The sequence below is a fragment of the Aphelocoma coerulescens genome, chromosome 4 (assembly GCF_041296385.1).
Source record: "Aphelocoma coerulescens isolate FSJ_1873_10779 chromosome 4, UR_Acoe_1.0, whole genome shotgun sequence".
Classification (NCBI taxonomy): Eukaryota; Metazoa; Chordata; class Aves; order Passeriformes; family Corvidae; genus Aphelocoma; species Aphelocoma coerulescens.
In genome coordinates this window covers 31,628,626-31,649,705 of record NC_091017.1, presented here as the reverse complement: position 1 = coordinate 31,649,705, position 21,080 = coordinate 31,628,626, and the positions used below count along the sequence as shown (strand labels likewise).

The 21,080-nt window shown below is 39.2% G+C and overlaps 1 protein-coding gene across 4 annotated transcripts; it reads left to right on the top strand.

The window, feature by feature from the left end:
• Positions 1 to 79: 79 nt before the first annotated feature.
• On the top strand, positions 80 to 20,905 carry YTHDC1 (YTH N6-methyladenosine RNA binding protein C1). 4 transcript variants are annotated; one of them, XM_069013396.1, is made up of 18 exons: positions 80 to 173; positions 3,978 to 4,079; positions 4,687 to 5,015; positions 5,148 to 5,502; positions 6,765 to 6,854; positions 7,366 to 7,419; positions 8,028 to 8,122; positions 9,980 to 10,088; positions 10,189 to 10,306; positions 11,182 to 11,266; positions 13,161 to 13,327; positions 15,801 to 15,883; positions 17,324 to 17,360; positions 17,453 to 17,492; positions 17,597 to 17,659; positions 19,114 to 19,248; positions 19,886 to 20,093; positions 20,495 to 20,905. In XM_069013396.1, exons 1-18 carry the CDS (start codon positions 146 to 148, stop codon positions 20,542 to 20,544), a joined length of 2,148 nt encoding a protein of 715 aa, XP_068869497.1. In that variant the 5' UTR covers positions 80 to 145; the 3' UTR covers positions 20,545 to 20,905. The 4 variants fall into 4 exon arrangements, with proteins under 4 accessions (XP_068869497.1, XP_068869499.1, XP_068869498.1 ...); XM_069013398.1 differs by lacking the exon at positions 7,366 to 7,419; XM_069013397.1 differs by having other exon boundaries at positions 19,886 to 20,905.
• Positions 20,906 to 21,080: the final 175 nt, after the last annotated feature.

Genomic DNA, 21,080 nt, shown 5'->3' with positions numbered 1-21,080 from the left:
TCCGCGTGGCGCATGCGCCGCCCCCGCCCGCCCGCGGCGCGCTCTGACGCGGGGAGCGTAAACAAAGCGGCGCCCTGTGGGAAGAGGGAAGCGCTACGTGCAGGAAGAGGGAGCCTCCATCTTAGGCGCTCGTCGCGGCGGCGGGATGGCGACGGATAGCCGGGAGGAGAAGGGTACGTGGGGGTAGGGGGGGGGCAGGCGTTAGGCTCCGGGGAAGGGGGAAGGCTCGGGCGGGGATTGGGCCCCAGCCCGAGCCTTCCCCTCTCCCCGGGGCCACTGTGGAAGCTGGTGCTGGGCCTTCATCCCGGGGGACGGACGTCTCCTCCAGGAGAGCGGAGGGGCGGCGGGGTCAGGAGTGACTCTTCGAGGATGATATTTTTGCGGAAGCCCTCCCTGTGTTTTTCTGGGGAGCTGGAGGTAATAGGGCCTCTCATACTGTGGTGTTCCGGCGGCAGCGGGCTCGGGGCAAGGTGACTCGAGCAGCGGGAAGAGGGAGAAGTTCGTGGGCCGTAAGTTTTACATTATCGACAGCGAGTTACTGCTGCTTGTCTTTTCGCAGAAAGTATTTGCTATTTTTATTGCGGCTTTTTATTTCTGCTTGCATCACTAGGCCGTTTTGGTTTGGGGTTTTTTTGCGGGATTTTCTGTGGAGCGATGTAGTTACTTTAGTAAGCAGAAACTGGTGTTGGAATCTTATTTTGGCGGTCGTTGCTCGGCTTTTTGCAGTCAGCTGTGGTTTCTTGGCACTGTGGATAAATAAATTTGAGTAAGAGAAATTGCACGTTTTCAGAGTCATTACTCTGGAATAATAGTCTGGGATAATTAGTCTCGAATAGTAGAATCACAGCTCCTAAAACTGACTGCCGCTATACACGGAAGCCGAAACGATCCGCATATGATTTGTGAGATTATATCAATCAATCAATCCTCACGAAATAGCCTCTTTAAGAAGCAAAACCAAAGTTAGGTGGAGCAGATTGCCGTTTGGTGGCTGGTGCAGAGAGTTGTAGAGTTATAAAAAGGGTAAAGTATCACTGGGATATTGTGGCTTAGTTTAGTTCATTTGAATTTCTGTGGAGAATATGCTTCGTGTAAAGCTTTTTGCAGGATATGTGTCCACAAAATGACTTTGTCAGAGTGGTAAGAGTTTGCTGTCTAATTATTGTTGTGGAACTATATGACATGGAAAATTCCTAGTAGGTTTTGTTAGAACTGATAAATAAAATTATTGGGGTGCTTGATCCTTAATGGTATTATTGTAAGACTGGTGGATTAGGATATGATCAGGTTGTGTGGAAACAGATCTGATCTGCCACTGTGGCTGAGCAGTGAATTTGAAATGTTTGCTGTTGCCACCTATAAATTTCTATTCATATAATTATTTATCTAGTTGGGCTTGAATTTTTTTTTGTTAGTGTTTTTTAATCACTGCCAATTGTCAGGTTATATTTTTACTTTAATTTGCTTTAAATTATTTCTCCTGTGGAAGGGGGGGGGTTATTTTGACTGAATAGCAGGTGTAGATGCACGTTTGTTTGCAGCTGAACTGGAAGGCTTCCATTGGAAGATAAATGCTATTTTACCACTTTAAAAAGCAGAAATAAGGCTTGCAGACCTGTTTAGTTTGAAATCACAGGGTCTTATTTCTTTTGTGTACCAAATCAGATTTTTGCTTGGACCCTTCCAATAGATCTAACGCTCCTGGCCAGCAGAGGAAATGGCCTCCCAGGCTACCTTCCTGCTGTTTTGGGTGAGTTAAATTTGTTCGTGGAAGGATCCTACAAAAGACAAGTGGCAGGAGAACCCAGTGGGGTGTATCTGTCACGGAAAGAACTCATTTGGTCCCTCCCTCTTCAGTGGTGATGGACTATAAAATACCTGTCCTCTGCCATTTTTCTGTTTCTGCTTTTTTTGCTTTTCCTGATACTTCTCTGAGATAATTTAGCTCTTCAGGTTGAACACTGACAGTAGCAGTTCAGTGAGAGGAATCGTCTTGTGCAATCAGTCGAGCAGTGTACCCAATGCAAGTGAGAGACAGGAAGCAGGCTGCTGAATAAATCTGGAAATGTGTTTCTAAACAAGTCAGGTAGATGTGCCTATAGAAGGGGATGGGGGAATTCATCCTGCTCCTGTCTCTTGCACCCTTGTTTAAGGTTCCAGCTGCAAATGAGGTCCATCTAACCTGGAAGGGATTTAGGAGAGAGTATGTGTCAGACTTGCATTTCCTGTTAAATTTTCCTTTTCATTTATTTCCAAATTAGCTGATACAGGAGTCTTTTAGCACCTTTGAATGCTACTGCAGTAGGTAGGCTAAATGTAGTTTACTCTAGTATGCTGTGTCTCACCAAGAGGGAAACAAATCTAAGTTTCAATATGTGTGATTTGAGATGGATGACATGTTCAATTTCCTAATCTCGGTACACCTCTTTTTTGTTAGTGTCCAGTAAAAAAATCTTGTGCTCTGGACTTGCCAAGCTTCCTGCGGGCAACCAGAATGCAAGCCAGGAAAATGCATCTCATGTTTGGCAGTTGCACAGCCATGACTCTGACTCTCATATATTTATCAGACCCAGCAAGAATATTTGCTGTGGATGTATAGGTGTCTGCAAACATAAAGGGCTATTCCCAAGAGAATTATGATGCAAGTTCGTGTTGCATTTAAATGCCTGCTAACTGTAAACTGCCAGGGAACGGTTTGATCCATTTCTCTCTGCACCATTTACTCTGCATTAGGCACACCAACTGAGAAGTCCAGGGATCACTTCTGCGTTCCCCTACCACCAAAGATGTGGAGAAGTGCCAGCAGGAAAGTTAGGGCATATGCTGACTTCAGATTTGGTAGTATATAGTAGAGAGACAGTTACAATACTAATTGGGGGTGTTTTTTTATAATGTGGATTATGTTTGGGGTTTTTTTTAACATCAAACTGTAAAACTTCTTTTGTGGCTCAGCTCAAGATTTTGAGATAGATGAGCTGCCAAACTCAAGAGAACTTAATTTGCTGCATTACCCCAGTTTCATGCAGTACAAGAGTCCTTACCTGCATCTGCTATGGATATTGTCAACCAGCTGAATCCTTGGAGTTTGCTCTGCTTTCTTTTTCCTGAGCACAGAAAATACAATCAATCACTAAATGGAAAGAACTAATAATTTTGGAGAAGAAACAGGAGATTCCAAAATCAATACCTTTTTTATTTTTCCTTTTGCATGCTTAGTTCACTATTACTTTTTAAAGTGCTTGGAATATAGATCTGCTACTTTAAAGCTGGTGAATCCTTCTTCTACTAGAATCACCGTATATCCCTATTGGTTTTAAGCAAAGTGAAACAGCCAAAAACAGTGACAGATTTTAAAAGTTTTGTGACCAAGTGTGATCATTGACTGCTTCTGGCATGAATTTTCTTTAACACTTGCCCTTTTGATCAAGTTGTGGGGTTTTTTTTCAGAGCAGCTCAGAGTTAATTAGGCAGCAAATAAGTACTGCTTTCCTCATTGTGTTTTTTCTATTTGTAAGTGAACCACAAAACCCACCCTTCTAACACAGCAATAACAAAAATAGTGGAAGAGAGGTAATTCAACATGCAAGTTTCAGAATTTTGCAGGGATACGGATCCTTCCTCTTTACTAATGGGACTCAGACTATCTCCTGTCACCCTTTTTCTAGAATTTTATACAAGCTTTTATGTTCAGCTTTCATTTGTAGGTCAGCTTTCCTGCAAAGCTTGTGTGACATGAGGAGCCAACTTGGACCTTGTTTAGAGGTCTAAATGCATCTTGTGACGTATTTTAATTCTTTTATTTGCTCTGCTTGATCCTTCCAACTGAAAGTGTAGAAATAAATCAAGAAGACGTCAATTTTTGCTTTGTTGCAGATCTGTAGCCCTAAAGGAAATGTTTGGGTTTGTAAATACTTGTTCTGTCATTTACATATCCAGACTTCTTATGGTTGGTTTTGACTTCTTTTGTGTATTTTCAGATGGTGAACTGAATGTTCTGGATGACATTTTGACTGATGCTCCTGACCAGGATGATGAGTTGTATAACCCTGACAGTGAGCAAGACAAAAGTGAGAAAAAGGGTATGTGACTTTGGTAGTGGATGTCCTCCAGGAACATAAATGGTAAAAAATGTCTGTATTATTACAGTTAAAGTCTTTGAAGTAGTGGGTTTTATAACTTGATTCAAAGAGTGAATGAGTTCCAAAAGTCTTTATTTCATGGATATATGCTTTTTCACCTGACCTTCCAACCAAACAGTCGAGTCTGTTTCCTTTTGTCTCAAGAGCAGTTGCTGAGTCTGGCTTGTTCTGAATTCCTTTAATGTTAGAAAATGACTGTCCTTTTTGGCTCAATGAAGTGAGATGGAAGTGGAGCAAAGGGATTGCAAAGTCTGGTTCCAGCTCAGTTGTTGATTTGGCTTTAGGCCAATTCCATAAGCATTTAATTTAGCGTTTCCATGTATAAAATCTAAGAAGCATGTACCTTTTTTGAAGTAAAGTACGTGTTTTAGAACATGAGCCGTTCCTAAGAAGCAGTTTTGAGTGTTACTGCAAAGCCTACAACTGGACGATGCTCCCTATGACTGCAACAGGGTAATTACCTAAAATAGAGAAAGTAGGAGCCTCTGTACAGTTCTTGTTTTGATACTGGAAATAACACTGAACTTGATATTTCTTTCTATTTAAGGATCAAAAAGAAAAACTGACAGGATGGAAAATGCTGAAAGCAAGAGGCAAAAACCTTCTGTGCATTCCTCAAGGCAGATGATGCCAAAGCCTCCCAGTTCATCAGTTAGCAATAACAAGAGAATAGTGAGTACAAAAGGAAAGCCCGTGTCAGAATACAAGACTGAGGAGTATCAGAGATCTGACAGAAACAAGCGCCCAGATGGCGATCGGAAGATGCGAATGTCAAGCAGTTCCAGGGAACCTTATAAAGGACAACCAGAAAAATCTTGCATGAGGAAGAGGGATATTGACAGAAGGGCAAAGTCTTCTACACCGGATGGTTCAGAGGTATTAAGTATTCTTGCTGCCTTATAAATAAAGAAATTTTATGAGACTTTTGTAAGGCACATTCTCTTAGGACTGTGTGTGCACCCTGACAATGTTATATGACTGCTGATTCACTTTTTCTTTAAACATCAGAGAATCAGGCATGATGTGGATAGAAGACCAAGCAGATCTAGCCATTCTTCTAAAGAAGAGGTGAACTCTGAGGAATATTGTTCAGATCACGAGACTGGCAGTAGTGGTTCCTCTGAACAAGGCAACACAGAGAATGAGGAGGAAGGAATGGAAGAAGAGGAAGATGATGAAGGGGAGGAGGATGAAGAGGTGGAAGAAGATGGGGAGGAAGATGAAGAAGAATATGAACAGGATGAGAGGGATCAGAAGGAAGGAAATGACTATGACACACGGAGTGAAGCCAGCGACTCTGATTCTGAATCCGCCTCTTTCACAGATGGGTCAGTCAGATCTGGGTCTGGTTCAGATGCATCAGGTAGGCAACATCTTGCATGCTACTCTGAAATACCTTGCCACCAAAAGTTCGGCTACTTTTAAAAATAACCACTTCCTGACCATGTCAAAAGTAAGCTGTGGTAGCACAAGTCAGGAAGATGTTAATTATGAAATACCATAGGCAAGGAAAAAATGTACTGGAAAGTGGTAAAACAAAATTGTGAATATCCAGATTACTGTGTTGAGGATTCATAGTGTTCTTGACTGCTTTGGCCTTGCTGTTCAATGCTTTGAAACACTAAATTAGTATTTTCTTGGATATCTAGTGGCTTAGTTTTCCACACAATTCATTTTAATTTGGTGTTGAGCTGTTTGGTATCCCTCTAGATAAGTGACCAGGCAGACTAGTGTAGTAAAAGCACCGCATTCCTGGGGAAGGATAATTGAATCTTAAATAGTGGCTGTGTTCAGCATAGGAAATCTAAACTTAAGTTGAAATTATTAGATGTTATGGCAAATATAGAATGAAATAAATGTTTTAAGCAGAAACTAGAAACAATTGCTTTGTAGTTGTATATTATAAGTAGTCCTAACTTACTGATGTGAAGTGCTAATGACGTAAATACTTTTGGGTTTGGCTGTTCGTTGTTTGTTTTTTCTAGGAAAGCAGCTTGCAATCCTGTTAAGATTCCTATTGTGTATCTTCCTTGTCTGAAGTCTCCATAGGTGGTCATCCTGCTTAACATGCAGCCTTTTTTAGCTCAGCTCTGCTGTTTGGAGTTAGAGACAGCAAGGTGTAACCTAAAGACAAGTTGAAGCTGTCATAACTGTTCTAAAAAGCTTTGTGGTATAACATAACACTTTCTTAAGAGTGGAAATAATTGCCTGTGTGGCACAGTGTTTTGTTTTCCTGTCTCTTACCATTTTTTTGAGCTCCGAGCAAATGAGCTCATATCACTATCGCAACACAGTTTGTGCTCGATGTTGCACATTTGGGTGAAGGCTGGAAAGAAGCGCTAACCCACCCTTACTAAAAATACAATAATAATAAATTCTGTCTCTAAACATTGCACAGATGTACTGGATTTGTCCCATTCATCATCCTTTTGTGAATGAAAAGCTTGAGTAACTAGCATTTGCTTCTTTTGTGCATGATAGTTTTGTGGCAACAACCACAATTTTAACATGCAAGCCAAATGGTAACTTCACTTTTACTGATGGTGTTTTCCTGTCTTGTTACTTTTTAATCTCAACTTTTCCTGTGTTTAAAATATGGCTTTTATTTTTTATTGTTTCTTTTAGATGAGAAAAAGAAGGAGAGGAAGAGAGCTAGAGGTATCTCTCCAATTGTTTTTGACAGAAGTGGAAGTTCTGCATCAGAATCATATGCAGGTATTCTTCCCTTTCATTGCTTGTCGTTGTGACTTGCATCAAATCCTAATGTGTAATCTAAAATAAATGTAACTGGCTGTAGAGATTTATGGGGTATGTAGCTTTGTATAATTTGATATTGACTTCTGGCATGTTGTGTGTGGATACCTTTGGGGGGAAGTAGGCTTTCTTGTTACTTTAATGCTATTCTGTTGCTTAAGTGGAATTTTCACTTTTTTTTTTTTTTTTTTTAACTTGGAAGATGATGATTCAGTGACTAGTTTTCTGAGTAGGAAATTGTTCAAATACCATTTTAAAAAAAACAAACCCAAATCAAACAACCCAAAAGCAAAACCAAAAAAAACCAAAACAAAACACTCGTGCACATTGAATAGTATTTTTTTGTGTGTGTGGGTGCGCGCCAGAAAGCATAATTTGTCATGAATGAAAATTGTATGTGACAAGGCTGTAGAAATTGTATATTATCTCTATTAAGGCTCAATCTGAACAAATGTACTTTGGCTAAACACAGGTTCAGAAAAGAAGCATGAGAAATTATCATCTTCCGTTCGTGCTGTCCAAAAAGGTATCATTTAAATTTGAATTTTTAATGCATGCCCCATAGCAAGCCATTGTCTTTGTTGATTAAATTACCTGTAAGTAGTGATGTTCTGATATAAATCAGTTTGAGCACGTCATTGTTCTGAGCATGGTAATTAAATCTTGAGCTACTTTTGCATGTGTTGAGAGCAATACGCAAAAAGTTCAGTCACTTTGCTCTTTGCAGAAGCAGCTGATTTAAAAAGGAAGTGCTTAAAACTGCAAAGAGGAACAGCGTTCACCATTCTCTATTGAACAACTTGTGCTTGTTACAAGTGTTACCCATCATTTATGCAAAGATTCTTAAGCAAGGAAATAAGTCCTACATATCGGAACATCACTGAATCATGCTGATTTTATTTTACTTTTTTCTTTACCTGGATATCTAAATTTTAGTTTTGGTTTGGTTTCCCCTGGCATTTTGCGCTCTGCAGCTTTGTCTTCAAGTTGGGTGGTTGACTGTGATAATACATAGACAGCGACTGGGTGGGATACTGTGTATTTTGAAGGCAGCAAACAACTATCTATACTCAAAGCAACATGTTTGATAAGTATTTACAGTTTGGCTTATTTGATACTTTGTTTTCTTTTCAGACCAAACAAGTAAACTTAAATACATTCTCCAAGATGCACGATTCTTTCTCATCAAGAGTAATAACCATGAAAATGTATCGCTTGCTAAGGCAAAGGTATGTTCAATTTTCTTCCAACTGGTCGCTTTGCCTGTTTTCAAACATACCCATCTTAGTTTGGAAAAGTGTGCAGTTGGAGGCGCTCTTTTCTTTATAATTTGGATCTCGGTAGATGCAGCAACAAAAGCTACGGTGCCTTGGTACTTCGGCTTCCACTAGAAAAGTTCCTAGACCATCAGTCATCTGTCTTGGCAAGAATAGCGTTAAAAGGGGCCTTAGGGTCTGTTAGATAACATCCCAAGCCAACCTCCAACAGGAATGCTGGGGTGGTATTTTCTCCCCTCCATCAGCACCTCTGTTCATGCTGCTGTATTCTGAGAAGGTTCAGAAGGTTGCTTGCCTTTCTTCTAATGCTATACAAGTAATTTTTGTCAGGTGATTCAAATCAGGATCTGAAGCCTTACTGTGGAAATGTATGCCTGGCAGTGCTGATGTGAGTGAGTTCTTTGGGAGGGATTCCAGAGCACTGGACTTCACCTGCTAAGGAATTGCACTAGGTGTCCATTGCACCACTCTGGTGGTTTTGTATTGGCATGTGTTCTTTGGAACAGGTTATAGAGAAAATATTTGATTTGCTGTTACACAATATACACAGAGTAGGTGATTCTATTAATGAAGATTTTCTAAATTAGGATGGAAATAGCACGATTAAACAAATCTCAAAGTCCTGGGTATGTTTGGTTTGCACCCTTCCTTCAAGCTTTGGGTCTGATCTGTGCAGTGAACACCATTCTGACTGGTGTTTGCTTTAGCTCTGTAAAGGAGTATATCCTTTTTTGTGCCTCATCCATGTATAGAGCTACAGTAGTACCCTTGTTCCTGAAGTTCTTGGAGTGGATGCATAGTCTTTCAGTGTAGGGGTATCAGTGCTTTGGCATTGGACTTCCATGAAACTCGCTTTTGTGGTGCCAGTGTGGTAGGTTGTTCCGGTTCACAGCAGGGCTTTACAAGCAGCCAAAAGCCATGTAATCTGACTGAAAGCTAGCAAAAACCCCAAATAGTTCTCTGGTGACTATAATGAATTACCAAAATCAGACAAACACTGATCTGAGTTCAGAGTAGGGTATGAATACGTACCTTCACTAGATAAATGTGAGGGAAGGAACGTTGTCTTTGGTAGACTGTAGATCCTATTCTGAGGCTGAAGCTTGTTTGCCCAGAAGATGGACCAAGGAATAATTCAATAAACTGTTACTCTATAGCTCAGCTCAGTTGGTACCCTAAAACAGATTGGGTTTTATTGTGCGTGGCTACATAATGGCTGGTGAAAGGGAAAAGGTCCTACTTAGTAGGTGGAGATGTGAAAGGCTGAACAAAGTGGTTCAAGTTGTCTTGCCAATTTAAAGTGTTAGTCTGGTGTCTTTCATGTTGCTGGCATTTCACTGAAAGAATTTTAAAGTCTGCAAACTATCCTCAACAAATCTGCAATACTGTACTGAAGTCTACCTGCCCACCTTTCAGTATATATTCTGTTGTTTTTTCTTAATTTCTGTGTTTTATACAATAGATGAATTCCCAAAGTCACTTGAAACATGCATGAAAACTTTCACCCTTACTATTTAAGGTATCTGTCCATCATTACAATTACAATGGAAGTCTTATAGTTGGTGTAAATGCATCTTCAGTGTTCAAAAAAAGATTGAAAAACCAGTGTTTTAAGAGTTTTAGCACAAGGTAGGCTAAAATATTTCTTAAAGGAAATTAATTTAGCAATATATTTTTCTTTCCATTACCTTCTATTCCAGTACACTATTTTGGTCTTGTTTTCCTCATCTACATTATATATTTGTTAGCTAAATCATTTGAGATGAACTCTTACATTTTGGTGATGGGGTGGGTGTTTTTCTGTTTTAGGGAGTATGGTCAACGCTTCCAGTGAATGAAAAGAAGCTTAATGCTGCATTTAGATCAGCAAGGAGTGTTATTTTGATATTTTCTGTAAGAGAGAGTGGCAAATTCCAAGGTAAGGGAAAATGAGCTGTTATCAAGGTAAGTGAAAGTGAGTTTTATGTGCAATAGCTTTTCTGTTGTATCTTTGTTACAATTCATACAAAATCCTTTAGGGTTTGCAAGATTGTCTTCAGAGTCCCATCACGGAGGATCACCTATACACTGGGTGCTGCCTGCAGGAATGAATGCAAAAATGTTGGGAGGTGTCTTTAAAATTGACTGGATTTGCAGGTAAATAATTGTGCATTTATGTTGCTGTTAGTAACAAGGCATTATAATGTTATTTCTGCATGTTACTCAAGTGCTGACAGCATCCTTCTGAAACTTGATGCAGCCAGAGATCTATCCTCACTGCTCACTTGAATAGACAGCTGTGGATGAAAAACCAAAAAAAAAAAAAAAAATCATGTGAGGACAAATCTCTCAATCTGACTGAACAAAGAAAATACTACCATTCTAAACCAACATATGAAATAGGGCAAGTATTGTAGAACATACTGGTTGTGAGCAGTATGTTCATTGATTTCACTGAGTATGTTCTTAGAGAAAAGATTTTAAATCTCTATTAAAGAAAAAAGTTACAGCAGTCCTGTGAAACACATTGCATGGTTGTGCGAGTACTTTGGACTGCCAGAAAGACTAAACACAGGAAAAGCAAGACTGAATTAGAGAAAAATCTGTATTGGAAAGGTCCTCTTGAAGCTACTGACTCCCACCTCCAGCGCAAAGCATTTCTAGCTTTGCAGGTAGGTCAGTGCTCAGAGATTTATTTCAGTAGGTGCCAAGAGCTACCATATCATGTAGAGACTGTGCTTGTTTATTATCCCACCATCTAAATACAATGATCAATCTCAATACTACACAAAGACAAAAAATTTTCTTTAATAGGAGAGCCTGTCATAGTACAGACTATATTAGTTAATACTGGAATAAGTCAAAGTGAAATCTTCAGTTACCAATATGTAGAACATAAGAATATGTTCAGAGACCTAACAGTACAAAGAATAACAGGATTATTTTATATGTAATCTCCTGCTGTATGTGTTTTTAATTCTTAATAAAAAAACTGGAGGCAAAACTATAAATGGTGCCACTTGTATATTTAGGCGGGAATTGCCATTCACAAAGTCTGCTCACCTGACCAATCCTTGGAATGAACATAAGCCAGTGAAGATTGGACGCGATGGACAGGTTTGTTAATTCTTACTTTTTTTTCTTTAACTGACATCCTCTGGTGCTTGCTTCCAGCTTTGGATGTGCAGGAGATTTGGAATGTTTTTAGATCAGTTACTTGCAGTAGAGTGTTGTGGAAAAGGCACTCTGCTTCTTTCTAATGCTGTTGTGGAAGAAGGAAAAATACAGTGCCAATTCTGTTGTCATCTTTTTGATAAACAGTGTTTGCTTCAGAACTATGTGATATTTTGAATTTGAAATGTAATGTGCCTTGCTTTGTGTGGTGTGCAAACCATATAGCATCAGCTTTTAAGAAAAAGTTCTGGTGTTTCCAGTTGTGCTCTGCATTGCTTTTTTTTTTTTTTTATAAATATATATATACTGTTTGCTTAAGGCATAGTCTCCCACTATAGAATATATGCTAAGCAAATTTTAAGTGGGGCTGGCTCTTTGTCTTGTCAGACATACCAGAGTGCTGCAGGTATGTTGCTGCTGTCATCAAGTGTGTAAGCCATGGGTAAAATAATGGGTTCTGCTTTCTTAAGACAAGGGAGTTGTATAATCTCCATACTGTATGGAAAATGTCAACTCTGTGCTGCATTGTTTTGCCCACAGATATCTTTGCTTTGTTGTGTAGCAGGAGAAGAACAATAGTCTTGGTCTTGTTTTTAGTTTAGTGTGAATTTTAAAAAAAAAAAAAAAAGGATTTTAATTAACTTAGCTTCTATTAAATGGTCAAGGAAATATTTTTTTTTTGGATGTTTTTTTCCACAGTAGAGTTGCTATCTGGACATGGGTTTCAGCTTTTTTCATTAAACTACTGTACTGTTATGTTCTGGACAAGCATTGTCTGATGCTTGCTCTCCCTGCTTCTCAACTCTGGTTATTTCCTGAAGTGGCTGTCATTTATCCACGTATATTTGCACAACTCTGGATGGATTTCTCTTCTGAGGATGTGTACACTGAAATTCTGCCTTTACGACATCATTTGGGAAGGTGTTCTGCAGGCCTGCAGTCACCAGGTTGAAGAAGCACTTTTTGGGATTGTTTTGCTCCTGGCTTCTGCTAGATTCATTTGATGGCCCGAGTTCTTGTACTGGAAGAGGGAGTCAGCAAGTTTCTCTCTGTGCCTTTCTCCTCTAGACAACTTGCGGTGTCCGACGCTCCCACTATCTCCATCTTGTTCCCCATATCCCACATATTTCTCTTTTAATCTAGGCTGGAGAGACCCAACCTACTCGGTCACTGCACGTAGGAATTGTTGCACTTAGTCAGTTATCCTTGATGCCCTGCTTTGAAGCTTTTTCCTTTCTACTGTCCCCTTATTTTTTGAGATGCAGGGGCACAACTGCACCCAGTATTTAAGGTGTGGGTGGAACATGAACTTCCAGTGTGATATAATGACTTTCTTATTCCATGTTCCTTTCCTAAGAATCCTGAACACACAAACTGCTTATTTTGACTACGGTCAGACATTGAGTTGGTATTTTCATGGACCTGTCTAGCATACAATGAAGAACTCATACTGATTGGTAGTAGTCAGCTCTGTCAGGCCATGGCAAGCTGGGATGGATTTTTTTTTTCCTACGAATGTCACTTTTCTTTCTGTAATAGGTGATCATTTTCTTTGTGATGAAAAACAGTCCTCTGATTTTATAGCAAAACAGTGATGTGGCCTGTATGTCTCATGGGAAGATATGGTTACCCAGAGTGTTGGACTGTTTTATGAAAATTCTAAGTAGTGCCTAAAGAGTGAAAGGTAATGTAAGTGAATTTTGCTGTCTGTAGTGATACTGACATCTCTTCAAAGTGTCCTTTTTTTTTTTTCCTTAAATGTATGTTGTCAGTGTATTTGGGGAGAGTTTCGTTTCTTCAGTTTATAAACCACTACTGAACTTCTAACTAATTCTAGGAAATTGAGCCGGAATGTGGAACCCAACTTTGTCTTCTCTTCCCTCCTGATGAAAGTATTGACTTGTATCAAGTCATTCATAAAATGAGGCACAAGAGAAGAATGCACTCACAACCCCGATCAAGAGGACGCCCATCCCGTCGAGACCCCGTTCGGGACGTGGGAAGGTTAGAAACGTTCTTTGGACTGATAATAGGCACATGTGTCAGAATAACGTGATGGAGGAATGTGATTCGTCAAAGCTTTCCCTGCGATAAAGAAGAGAGAAAATCCTCAAATCAAGCTGCATGGACAAGTTTGTGGCTTCATTGAGGATTTCACATGGTTCCCCGGTCTGTCATTTTTCAAGAGGAAAATGGGGATCTTTGCTTTTGCAGAAAAAAGCTCTTAAAGTTCTGTCTCTAGTTTAGACTAGATCATTTATTGAGCTAATGCAACGTGTAATGCTAGCTGTAGGTAAGCTTGGCTTGATTTTGAGCAGGCTAGATGGAGAGGAGGAAATATTTATATGCCAAAAATGTGTTAATATCTTGTAAAAGCCTTTTCTTTCAGGTGTGTCTCTGGATAAGCCTTATCAAATATGGGACTTTTATAAGGATCACTTAGAATTTTGCAGAAGATGCCGCCTCATTTTGAGGATAAAATATTTAAGTTATTTTGATATTCAAGAGGAGCATTATTGGGACTGTTTCAAATTGTGTCACCGTGATGTGTTAACCCCATTGCCAAATATTCTCTAACATGTAACCACTGAATTCACACATCTTGCTGAGCTTCTGAAAACAGTAGGTTCTTTCCAAAAGGGATCAAGTGGCCCTTGGAGACCCGGCAACAAACCAAAAAGAATGGCTGTTGCTGTGTCTGTATATACAACCTTTCCAGATGCTGGCAGTACCTGTGGACTTAAAGTATTTTTAGAGGATCGACATGGTTATTGATCACTGCTATATGAACTTAACATCATTTTCCAGAAAAAAAGGGGGTATAACTTGTTACAGAATTGGAGAAGTCTTTGCAAAGAACTGATATTAGCCCTTCTGCCAAACACCTTTTCCCCGTGGTAGCCACTTTGCATACAGACTGATGTATGGTTTGGGCTGAAACCTTTGGTTAAGTTTCCTTTTTGTGGAAACGTCCTGTGGTAGGTACAGAGCCCCAACAAGAGTCCCCATTTCCTTGAGCTTAAAAAAAAAAAGGACACTGTAACGAGTAGGTAGGAGGAAACCTGGCAGCGCCCCCCTATTTTTGGCTTTAAAGGACTGAACACCAAGATGGCTTTTGGAGTTAAGCTAAGAGGTTTCCAGTGCAATAAAGTATATACAAGTGAAGGTTTTGCAATGGACTGCAAACTATACATATAACACCACCACACCTTCTCAAGCCTGCCAGGGCCTCCATTTATGTATGTGGCTTACAGCTTAAAGTCAGTAGTTGGACTACTATATGAACTGTTTCTATCATATTTTATACCGGTCGTAAATGCACTCTCAAAACTACAAGAAAGCGGTATGTTTATTCTTTACACCAGCTTTTATTTTCTTTGATCTGAATTTGCTGTAGATGCAACTGCTTTGGTTTTTGGGCTTTTTGCTCATACTAAAGAATCTGCTTCCATTTTAAAAAGCTTAGTAATGGGGTATGGTGGGCTTTAAAGACTGAAGTTGGGGAAGTGGGGGGGGAGAAGTCACTATTTATAAAACTAAAAGCTGTATAAGCTTGTTATTTAGCCAGCAAGTTGCACAGTAATTAAGCAATTTAAGAAAGTGTTAATGTCTTGTCATAAGGAATTATGCTGTTGGGGAGGGGGGCGGGAAGGGAATGGTTTTGTAGCTGCTTTGTGTTTAGAAACACTGTTACTTTAGCATTGGAGTTTCCCAGTAATGGTTATGTACGTTGGAGCAAAATAAGCAGCCAGTTGTCAGCTCTTTATTGAGCATAACAGCAACTGGAATGTTACTTCATAAGGAAGAGCAGAGTTCTTAACATCTCTTCTGTCAAAGAGCTGTTCTTATAGAAGAGAGCCCTAATTATTTTAATTATTAGGAAGCTTGAGCGTTATTACATTATAAAGCACACCAATGCATTGCTAGTAAATTGCTTAGAACAGAAATTATTAGAAATAGTATCATTGGCCTACCCAGTTAGGAAAGTCACAGTGAAAGTTGCAATTTCACAAAGCATGCAGAGTTTTATTTATAAATGTTATAGAAGTAGCTCTTTTATAGAATTCTCTACCCCATAGCTATCAAATGAGCCACCCTCTGCAATGTTCTGTGAATTTTTTTGTTGTCCAATAGGTTGTTTCAAAATGTAATGTGGAAAGCGTAATGTTAATGCCTAAGTTTGAGTTTGGTTTAGACAAATTTGTTCCCTTTTATTTGGTATGAAGGTACAGTTGGGTAGAGTTCCTTCCTTAACTACCAAAACTCCTGTAGACAGAAAATAACAGTAGAGTGTGTGTAATTGAGCTATTTCTGATTCTTTCAGTTCAGATTTAAAGCTATAGAATATTTTGAAGTAAATAGAATTGAGAATGATTACACTGATATCCTGGGCAGCTCAGACTATTCCTGTGAGGTATTCTGCTGTGACGAATGCTCCAAGCAACCTTGTTTAATCTTTGATATCTAATTTGTGTAGGCGTCGACCAGAAGATTATGATATTCATAACAGCAGAAAGAAACCAAGGATTGACTATCCCCCTGAGTTTCACCAAAGACCAGGTTAATATCTTACTATGAAGATTTGTGTGCACCAATTCACAAGTGTTTTCTCTTTTAGCATATCCTCATTAATTCAAAAGTAAAATATTGCTATAACTGGGATATAAAAATGTGACTTGTTCCAAGTGTTGCCTGCTGCTTTAACCCACCTCTCACAGCAGTCAGTGACGCTGTTTCACTGGTTTGAGAGAGAGCTGAGTTTAACCTAGGCTGAGCCTTTTCTAAGAGCCTTGAATTGTGTACAATTGCTGTGAATGATCCTCTCGAGTGCTATGTTATGTGGGTGCAAGAATAGATCTGGCCTACTTGCCAAGATGCTAATCATCAAATGAAAATGTTTGAGAAATTTCCACTTGGGAAAGTCAGCTGAGACTGCCTGACTAGCAGCCTCTGTGTGGAGATGATGGTAGATGTTCAGTTATGTTTTCAGAGAGAATTTTTTTTACAAGCTTTACATGAGTAAGGGAGGGTGATGTTGCACTGCATTTTACAAGAGGATCTAAAGATGAGTTTGAGAAGGGAAATTTGTTCTCCAGAAATGTTTGCAAAGGTAGTGCAGCAACAGCACTGGTCGTAGTGCAGCTATTTTTTTCTTTTCAGAAAGCAGCTATTAAGAAATTGTCACTTTTAGTCTACCAAATTGTGCTTCGCTTCTATTAGAAAAGCGCATTCTGCTATTTAAGTGGTAGATTTCTAAATCTGTTAAGAACGTGCCTTCATCTGTCCAGCTTGTCTGCAAAGCCTGCATTCTTTCATGCAAAAAGTGTTGTTGCTGCTCTCCATCTTTCTAAGGCCATTGTTTAAAAAACAGAACAAGATTTTTTAGAAATACTGAAGCTCGGAAGCATTATTTTAGCGCAAGCATGCCTGGTGTTTTGCACCATTTTACTGATCTCTTTAAAGTTTACTTCTTGGGATTTACTGAAGCTGTGAGAATTCTTTTCCCTGTGGGGCTTTCCCAGATACTTTTTAGTTTGTGTTCAATTTCCTCTTAGCATTGTATCCAAAACATATTATCAATCAGCTTTAAGAGTTGCCCAGATGAACACATTCTACTGAATACACAGTTAGGAAGTAGTAATAGCCACATGCTAACTGCCCAGAGACAGTCTTCTTCAACTTCATGTGCATTCCTAATTCATTTGACTGAATTTCAAGTCTTTATTTGCACAGTTTGCCTCTTGCTTATTTGTTGGTACTGTGTACAAATTCATATGGGTTTATCTATGTCACTTTTTTGTTACTACATTATACTACTTGTTTTCATTGTCTATAAGAAGCTGTAAGCTTTCAAGAGTTATTTTAAAAGTGAGGGTAATGGCAAGTAGACATAATTTTGTAGCTGGCACAAAATGAAAGGACACTTTCTATTGAATATAATTTTTAAGATTGTTTACTTGAGATGGTAAATTGAATTAATACTGCTTGATGTTCGAACAGGGTATATAAAGGATCCCAGATATCCCGAAGTAGACAGGTAAGGTGTGTTCATGTTACTCATTTTATGCCCTGGTAACTTGTCTGCATGGATAAGTTGGATTTAGTTCTACAAATTTTTATTCCCAACAGACGATTTTCAGGAGTTCGACGAGATGTATTTTTAAATGGGGTAAGTTGTTGCATGCAGATTTTTGAGGAACCTTTTATATTCAGCTTTCTGCACTTCCAAAGAACACTCAACACAAGTTTTAATATTACTGTCTTTCATTTTAGTCCTACAATGATTACGTGAGGGAATTCCACAACATGGGACCACCACCACCATGGCAAGGAATGGTTTGTGTCTTGTTGAATTCAATTTTTCTCCTTAGAATACAGCTTCTTTTTGTTTCCCTCTAAAGGAGCCTGGCATATTCAGTGTGCACTCAACTCTTCGCTTTTCCTAAAATGTATCTTCGCTGTAGCAGTGTAAAAAATTTTAGGGGAAAAATATTGATAGCAACTATTTTGAAATTTACTCTCAGTAGTAATCTGGCATTCTTAGTAAGCTCTGAGGAAACAGCAGAATCTTCCTTTAGCATAGACAGGAGGGTGTGATCACATTCTATATTCTGCTAAATATTCATAGTAATTGGCTCTTGAACAGCAAATGCATCAAACAGGTGGACTTGTTGAAGAGGCTCATGGAATGGGCTGCCAGGCTCTGGCATTGTGCAGTGGCTTGCTTTTGGCTGTGGCAATGAAGCATGCAGGAAAGTAGCAAAATGTGCCGCACAACCTAATTAAAATAAGTCTCCCTGTGTTACAGCCTCTACTGAGATGCACTTTTTTTTCCCAGTAAGATGAGCAGATACATAAGTGTATGTATCTACAGCTATGTAGATAGTTCACTTGTATAAGTTGTGGTTTTGCCTTCATGTCTGGAGAAGCAGTCATAGTAAGGTTATTTTGGTTATATTTAGTAATAACTGTAATGAGTCTTTTGGCTCTTGTTTGTACTGGCAATGAGCAAAAAGCAATGCCAAATGTAGAGATGCTCCTATAGCCTGTCATTTTTCTCAGCTGAAACACAACTCCTTACAACTGAAGGAGGTGAACTAGGTTTTCAGATGGGGAGGAAAACTTTTCAAACACAATTAAGCCTCCAGAAACTCCTTTTTTTTTCTTTTCTCTCCCCTCTTTTACATGCTGTTGAAGTAGTTGTCCTAAAATCCAGCATTTCCACTTACTTTCTTTGTGACAAAAATGCAAGCAAAGATGCTTTGGTAATATGGCAAAGGAAGACCTTGCTGATTGAAGAAATGGAAGAAATCACCCAAAATATGTCCTGTTTAAAAAAAAACAAAAACAAAAAACCTGCTAGCATTTTGTCAAATAATTTGTCTTGCAAAGTCAGGTTTTTAATTTAAAATAGAAATATATTCATAAGGAACGAGTATGAGTCATTTCTGTAAGAGCTCAATGGTTTGGGCAGAATTCACATTCTATATGCAAAGGTTTAAAAAACCTAAAAACAAAAGAGCCGCATTTGAGTAGCAGAAGTTTTATGTACAATGTCATGTTGAGGCAGATACGGAAGGAAGGAAGGTTGGGCTTTGGGGACGGTGTTGACCAAACTTCTCTAAGCAATAGTAGAGAGGTAGTAAAGCATGCCAGCCTAATGGAAAGTAGTCTGCTGTTCAGTTAGGAGGCTGTGATCAGATACATTTAGGTGCTGTGTTTGCCATCTGAATGTTGCACTCCTTGCGTGCATTCCTTTGCTTCAACAAACTTCTGTAACTTTCTTGTAGCCACCGTATCCAGGTATGGAGCAACCACCACACCACCCTTACTATCAGCACCACGCACCTCCACCTCAAGCTCACCCTCCATACTCAGGACATCATCCAGTACCACATGAAGCGAGATACAGAGACAAACGAGTAGTAAGTGTCCACACAGACAAAGCGGATGCAAGTCTGCAGGCCAGAGTAGAAATCTGGGGTCCAGGGGTAGCCGAACCTGAGCTTTGTTGGCTACGATAAACAGCGTGTTTATGACCTGCATTAGAGTTCCTTGGAAAGATCAGTTGTTTAGATTGACTAGACACTTCCAGCAAATTTGAAAAGGCTTTTTCTCCCTGGTGAGGTAGAAGTGAAAAATTCTCAGAGTCTTAAACTGAGGTGTATGCTTAAATCAGCTTCCACCCTGTCCACCTCTGAACATTTTCATGCTGAAGCCCAGTTTGAATAAGGACATGCCTGTAACCTTGCTTGTCCTCGTGGACAACAAGTAACTTAATCATCAGAATTTTGTATTTTAAAACTTCTTACAGGCACATCAGAAAACGGGACAGATTATTAATTTCTGTTAGCTGGCTTGGAAGGCTCCTTAGCTTTCAAGTCTCTTGCTGGTATCTGGCGTTTGAATGCCAGATTCTGCACATGGATGCTGGACACTTGTTTGGTTGAGTTTGTCTTTTTTTAAATACTGGGCTTTCTGAAGAGTTACAGCCAGCCCTGTAGATAAGGGAGGAAGCTCTAATCTGGGAAAGAAAATAGCAGAGCTGTCCTTTCATCACAGCACGACTATGACATGAGAGTAGACGACTTCCTTCGCCGCACACAAGCCGTTGTCAGCGGTCGGAGAAGCCGGCCCCGGGAGAGGGACCGAGAGCGGGAGCGTGACCGGCCTCGAGATAATCGGAGAGACAGAGAACGTGACAGAGGCCGTGACCGGGAAAGGGAGAGAGAGAGGATTTGTGACCGGGACAGAGACAGAGGTGAAAGAGGTAGATACCGAAGATAATCTATCTGGAACCAGTGCTCACTTGAAACAAAAAAAAGCTTGTATTTTTTTGTGTGTTTACAAGTAGTACATTTTATTTTCAGCTGTCTACTTAAAGTTCGTTGTGTAGAAGGATTTATAATGACCCTCTCTATTCCAAGCATGCAGTGAACTATGAACTGGAAAAACTCAAATAGGCCAAAAATAAAATACACAAAGCTGACACTCAACTTCATGTTTCTATTGGAACAGAGTTGGAAGCAGCTAAGAATGTAGATATTGATTAATTCTCAATAAGTGTTCATCTACTTAGTGACTTCATTCTAGGTCTTTGAATACTGATGGATAACTGCCTTTTTTTTTTTTTTTTTTTTTTTTTTTTGCTTTGATGTTTTCTTCCTGTAGTTTCATATGGTTCGATGGGAGAATGCTGCTATCAAGTATGCAAATATTGAAGTATGATTTCTTTTTTTTTTTTTTTGACTGTATGGCAGTGTTGTAGCAGCCTTTTTTTTCCCCCCTCTCTTCCCCATTTTTTAACCTTATCTGTGAAGTCAAGTGGGTTTTTTTCAGTCTTCAGTAAGGAAAGCAATATTAAGAAGACACTATTGATAATTTTTAGCCTTTTTTTAAAAATCTTCCCGTGTTCAGTAACATTTTGGTCAATTCTCTTGTCTAGTCTCTTTCCAAAATGTACACATTGCTTGGAATGTTCACAACCTGCGTGCGTGGAACCTGAAAATATTGCTGTATTCTACATTGCTACCATTTTTTTTTTTTATAAAAATAAATTGGTAACTATTGAAATGTTTAAAACTCCATGTCGGGTTTTGGTTTTCTAAGCTTGCCAGCTTCGATAGATTCTGTCAGTTCTAGGAAAAGATCTATGTTCAGAAATAGTTCAAATGTTCTTGTGCTAAGTGAAATTGATCTGAAGCCTGAATTTAGGAAAAGGACTGCTGATATAAAAGGTAATTGCATTTCTGTTTCC

Bases quoted from the DNA above. Each gene is read 5' to 3' on its own strand.
- YTHDC1 (XM_069013396.1), top strand. From the start codon at position 146: ATGGCGACGGATAGCCGGGAGGAGAAGG. The intron at 10,089-10,188 runs GTAAGGGAAAAT...AAAATCCTTTAG, and splicing joins AGAGAGTGGCAAATTCCAAG to GGTTTGCAAGATTGTCTTCA. The intron at 13,328-15,800 runs GTTAGAAACGTT...TAATTTGTGTAG, and splicing joins CCCGTTCGGGACGTGGGAAG to GCGTCGACCAGAAGATTATG.